The sequence below is a fragment of the Salmo salar genome, chromosome ssa10 (genome assembly GCF_905237065.1).
Source record: "Salmo salar chromosome ssa10, Ssal_v3.1, whole genome shotgun sequence".
Taxonomy (NCBI): domain Eukaryota; kingdom Metazoa; phylum Chordata; class Actinopteri; order Salmoniformes; family Salmonidae; genus Salmo; species Salmo salar.
In genome coordinates, this window is record NC_059451.1 from 17498700 (window position 1) to 17504757 (window position 6058).

The 6058-nt window shown below is 38.4% G+C and overlaps 1 protein-coding gene across 1 annotated transcript; it reads left to right on the plus strand.

Moving 5' to 3' along the window:
* The first annotated feature begins 186 nt into the window (after nucleotides 1-186).
* Nucleotides 187-5831, plus strand: ndufa7 (NADH:ubiquinone oxidoreductase subunit A7). The gene is made up of 4 exons (XM_014216139.2): nucleotides 187-425; nucleotides 663-712; nucleotides 893-1027; nucleotides 5612-5831. The coding sequence occupies exons 1-4, from the start codon at nucleotides 375-377 to the stop codon at nucleotides 5700-5702; spliced, it is 327 nt and encodes a 108-aa protein (XP_014071614.1). The 5' UTR covers nucleotides 187-374; the 3' UTR covers nucleotides 5703-5831.
* The last annotated feature ends 227 nt before the right edge of the window (nucleotides 5832-6058 follow it).

Consider the following 6058-nt stretch of genomic DNA (forward strand, 5'->3'; position numbering starts at 1 on the left):
ATATTGTTTAATAGGTAACCGGTAGCACACAGAGATAATACAATGTGTATGTAACTTGTTAGCAGTATAGCTCTATGGTAGCACATTCTGATTTCACATGAGAAACACTCTTTTCATGCCACTTCACACAGCTACGACCGGAAGTTACTTTTTCTTAGCAGGTTAGGAGACTGAGGTTTATTGTTAGCGGAAATGCTCCCCTAGCCTGCTACGAAAATTACTTCCGGTAATATCTGTATCTGTGGCATGAAAAGAGTGTCCCGATTTCACAAACCGGTACTTGATGTATCACTCCAGAACGGTAGGTGTCAGTAATCTAACATGGACTGCCTGTCGTGAAAAGGAAAATAAGTATTCTGCCCTTGACAACAACAATGGCGACTGCTACAAAAATTATCCAAAGGCTCAGAAATCTTTTATCCGGGGTAAGCCATATATCTTCACATTGTGTATTTGGTGCAATTTGTTATTAATGTAACGTTACCTAACTTATTTCTAGGTCCCTAACGTTACACGTTTGAAGAGTTTATTAAAGCCTGTCGAACTTGCTAAGGAAACAGCTAACGTTATCTAGCTTGGCTAACGAACATTGCATGTTAGCAATATAAGACTCTTTGAAAAGCAAGTTGTTACTTTTAATTCACCTGATCAAATGTACACAGCATGATCTGCAAGCAAAGCTCCAGTTGCGTTACGGTGAGATTGCAAAGAGGTAAGTGGCAAGTCATTCATGTTTGCTAACTAAGAATCCATTTAGGCAGGACGTTTTCTGCAGGTTTTGCATGACAAGTACGGATGGTGTTTGCACTGTACTGTTTGTACTCTATATATAGAAGGATTAGGCCTACACTTTGTAAATGCCACACAATCTTAGTTTCAATCTTTTGTGCAGGACCCAACCACCCCCCAAACTTCCAGTTGGTCCCAGTCACAAGTTTGCCTTCAATTACTATAATGGCAGAGATGGGCGTAGAGAGTCTGCACCAGCCACCGTCGTGATGTCCAGTCAGAAGGCCCTCGCTGCTGGGTGAGTGGGACATAAAGTCTGACAGTCTATGGCTTAAAGGCTGAGTGGGACAAAGGCTATGGCACTGCGTTAAGTTTTGGGATTCCATCCTCTAGGTGGAGGTTGAGAGTGTATATGACTGCTTTACTGTTTGTCCTCAGGTGGCTGCCCTTGCCCTTAGTCTGCCTTCTGTCCCTCCTATTGCCATGGGTACACCTTCCTGAAAACAACACCTTCCTGCCAGTTCATGTTCTTAGACACACTCCAGTCTCTTTTTCATTTGATTTACTTAACAAAAGGCACATCTCAATAGGTGGTCCAGGTATGACAAGGGGCCTTTCCTCTATTGTTCCCACAAGCAAGTGGGGAGGCAGATGAGACCAACTCCTTGAAACTTCAAGAGTTGGCCATTCTAGTTGTGTCAACAAAATAAACTTTTCTCAAAAAAATGTTACGCTAAAATGTTGAGTAATGCCGGGCATACACAATACGATTTTGCCACGAATTCGCCAAGTTTTTGCTGTCACAAACATATTTTTGGGGTGAAATCCTATGAACTTGGGCTAGGATCAGTACATTGGGACTTATGTAGTTTGAGCGGGTCAAGGACGCACTGATGATGGCTGTTATCAAGTCGCATGTCTTGATAATTTTGTGAAATTTTGATTGTGCATGTTGTAGTATGAGCAGTGCTACGACGCGATTGGGCAAGGACTACTGCCAATAGTCATTGAGCACTCAGCATGTGAGACCAAAACAATATTGGCGAAGCGGAAAGCAGCAACAACAACAAGCACCATGTGGACCGAGGTGATGGTAGACACATTAGTGGAGCAGTGGAGAGAACCCAGTTGCCTTTTCAATATTCAAAGTTTTATATTACCTCCAATTCCCTCTGTAGAATAGAAAGTTAATATTGTCCACATCTGCCCAACAAATTTGCAGGTCCATATTCTGCCCGTCCGTCTCTTTTTTTGATGTTTCTGCACATAAATAATGTGCACACTAATTAAGCAGCTCGCTGTTTGATTGTCAGCATTTCTTCCCCCTATGACAACAGAGAAACGCAGGGCAGGATCAACTAGGGAATCGTCTTGTAATGTGAGCACCTACATCCTGGGGTTGAGGATGGACGGAATGAAAGATTTGGGACAAGGAAATCTGGAAATGTGAGCATGTCCAAGTTGTTAAAGGGATAATCCACCCCCAGAAATAGAAATCATCAATTTGGTGAAAGCCTATGTTCCATCTGTGAGTAAAATAGAAGTTAAATCATGGTGACTTTTTTTAAGTGGTCCGTCTGAAATCAGGTCATCGTGTAGGAACGCGTCATAGCTATTGTGTTATACCCTATCACATTTCATAACGCTTTTAAACCAATGACTTGCACTCCAAATCATCAAATCAGCCAATAGAAGGTATGGGCATACATCCGTCTATATATTCGTGACAAAGTACATATTTTTGTCCAAATGTTCTAAAAGTACACAGTCAGATCCTTCAAACGCCTCTCGTCGCCTTGCTAGCAGACTCGCAGGCTCATTGCCATAGCAACCACACTGACTCAAAGTTTTGAGCTAGAAATGCGATCTCTACCAACTTCAACTTGGTGTAACTCCGAAATTGATAGTGCAGTTTGAGGGATTTTACACCTAGCTGCCTACTTCACATGCTGATATTGACTTCGGTTTTAGTTTGTGTAGAGCCCTGCACGGGCATGATTTTTTTTTTTTCCCAAGCCCTACCCGTGCCGATTGCTTCTGCCAAATTTAAGGCCTGGTCCTGCCAGAAACCTGAAATCAGAAATAACATTACTATATCCTTTAGCACACGGGAAACTTGAGCGTGAACAAACCCAGCAGCGTTGCAGTTCTTGACTCAAAATGGTGCGTGTGCCACCTACTACCATACCCCGTTGAAAGGCACTAAAATCTTGTCTTGACCATTCACCCTCTGAATGGCACACATACACAATCCATGTCTGAATTGTCTCTATGCTTAAAAATCCTTCTTTAACCGGTCTTCTCCCCTTCATCTACATTGATTGAAGTGGATTTAACACGTGACCTCAATAAGGGATCATAGCTGTCATCTGGATTCACCTGGTCAGTCTGTCATGGAAAGAGCAGGTGTTCTATAGTTTTGTACACTCTGTGTATATTTGGAGTATAGTGAATATTTTTGATAGTGTAATAGAATATCGGTGTACATTTGATTTAGCTAAAGAATTTACTCTGTACTGTATTTTACCATCTTTTCTTACTTGTTTTAATTTTTTTTTACAATACTTATACATACAAACGCCCAGACCCACCTGCCCACACCCACATCTTCAGCGCTCCTATCACTCTCCACCACATGGCGTCAAACTGCACCATTTTGTTTCTCTCCGTCGCCAACGCAGATTTGACATTTAGATAATAAAGCATCTGACCTTTCCCATTGCGTTAACGACAGAGGATTGGTTGATTTCCAGTTAAGTATACGATTTTAACATGATTGACGAGAAAAGTATCATCCATCCCATCAGGTATCTCACTGCACCCTCATATGTCATGTCTTTAAATATGCGGAGTAGAGAGACGGATTAAAAGTACATTTACATTGTAATACTTCTGACAGCAAACATTCTAACCCCGCCCATAATTTTTGGACTTTATAGCACTCTCCAAAGCCCTAGATTGAGTCATTGTTCATTTTACACTTAGGACATGACTCTGCCATCCCTCCATTTGGGTCAATCAGTTATTTTTAAGTCTTGATTCCAGTAGTTTCTATTTTTTTCTTAAGAGATTGTCAGTTGGATAGGCTCTCTGGATGGTTTTGTACATCTTACCTATCATATGAATATCCTTTTCTGAGGAAACCCTATTTGAGTCAAAATTACTCTGATGTCCAAAAGATTTCAAATAAAAAAAAATGTGTTATGGAACTTTTAAGTTGCATGTATTTGAAAATACTGTATCTACATTGGTCAGTCCCTAAATTGCTTTTTAATTCTGTAATAGAAATGTATTTCCTATTACCACATTTACGGTTTCTATGCCTTTAGTTTTCCATGTAGACAAATTTATGAAATTAATTCTGAAATCCTATCCAAGGATTGTTCCATAAGTTTGTATTTTTAAGGAGTGATATTGGTTCTTGTAGAATACATTTCATTTTCTTCTGTATGTTATAGTTAATGCTCTTAGCTTTATCCTTAAATAGATTTGTTAAAAGATTCTGTGGATGAGCATGCACATCTTAAATGTGTACCCATTATTCTTTACAACATTTAACTAACTATATGTAGCAAGTAAACTTCTTGGGTAGTGAGTTGATACAATTCCAAGTCTGGAAGATTAAAACCACCCTCTGACTTAGGAAGATGTTACACTTTCCTTTTTATTCAGAGTTTTATTTGCCCATATGTCTTATGACAGAGTATACATTTTTAAAGGATGTATTTGGTGGGGGTAATTGGTATTACTGAGAATTAATATAATAACTTTAGGAGCCATGCCATTTCTGAAGAGGTTTATTCTACCTGTAAGATTGTTCCATTTAATTAGATCTGTTTTCATATTGTTCCCTAATGGGATAAAGTTATCCTTTATATATTTGTTTGCTGTCCCTTATTAAGCATCCTAAGTATTTTGTGGTCCACTTAAAGGATTGCTGTAGATCATGACTTATTCATTATTTTTCCTATTGCCATTATTTCAGGGGTTTTCCACATACATTTTATATTATAGTATTCAGATTTATTTTTAATTTTTATTTTTTTTGCAATTTCATCAGATGATGTATTTGTATATTTTTGCTTTAGGACGTTTTTAAATAATCATTTTTTATTAAAAAAATATTATTTCAGCTGGGAAGTTGAAAGCTTCCAAAGTTTTGAATAGAAAAGTCCATTCAAGACGGTCAAATCTTTTCGGCATCAACAGCCATTATTGATATTTGTTTTTAGCGTATTCTATTAACTCAACTGAAACATTCTTGGATTTGTTTGTGTCTTAAAAAATATATTAAACTGTATGTATCAAGTCTGGTAAGAATTTTGCCATTCTATTGCTTATGAGCTATTATTTTGTCCCAATTTATTCAACATATTGGACTGTAATCAGCAGGGGACTCCAGATTTTCCAGGTTTTTAAATAACTGTTTTGATACATGGAATTAGGAAGCATTGAGTGACATTTGTTGTCATTTGTGTAAATGGGGGCATTACCTTGTCCCAAAATGTTAAATAGAATTCTATGGGAAAGCCTTCCATTCCTGGTGCTTTCTCCACGCGAATGTTTTAAGTGTCTTGGTATTTATTTTTGGGTGTTGTTATTATTTAAAAAATGTTGTCTGCTGATAATTGCTTCAGGGTGTTTGAGTCCAAGAGGGCTGTAGGATCAGTCCAGCTGTTTAACTCTGATTTATATAATTTTCATAAATGCTTTTAAAATTGTAATTAATTGCGTTGCTTCTAATTAACGCATTTGTATATATATATTTTTTTTAACTGGTTTGGCGTGTATTTGTTTTGTGAGGGCTGCAAGATATTTATTTTACCATCTTCTAAATAATGTACCAACATAGTTATTAACTTATGCTTTCATTTTCTTACAGCCAAGCTCTGGAGGTGCCAGCAAAGCGTCCTGTCACACCTGGTAATGTTCCCAGGGAGCTAACGCTGTCTACAGATCAGCCATACCTCTGAACAACATCAACAAATCATTTTTCTCCTGACTTACTTTAGGCCTGACAGCAGAGCACAATGTTGCTCTCCCTATTGTCCAAAACTTGTAAAATATCTAAGTGTTAATAAATTATCTAATATTTGAAGAAATGTTTTGTGGTTACCAATTATTCATGTTATTAGCATATTTTGTTTGCCAGTCAATCATAGTTTTGGGTACCTGATTAATATCCCCAAAGTAGTTCATCAACCAAGCCGCACTGCAAGGAGGCATGAGGACTGCAGATGTGGCCAGGGCAATAAATTGCAATGTCCGTACTGTGAGACGCTTAAGAAAGCGCTACAGGGAGACAGGACGGACAGCTGATCGTCCTCGC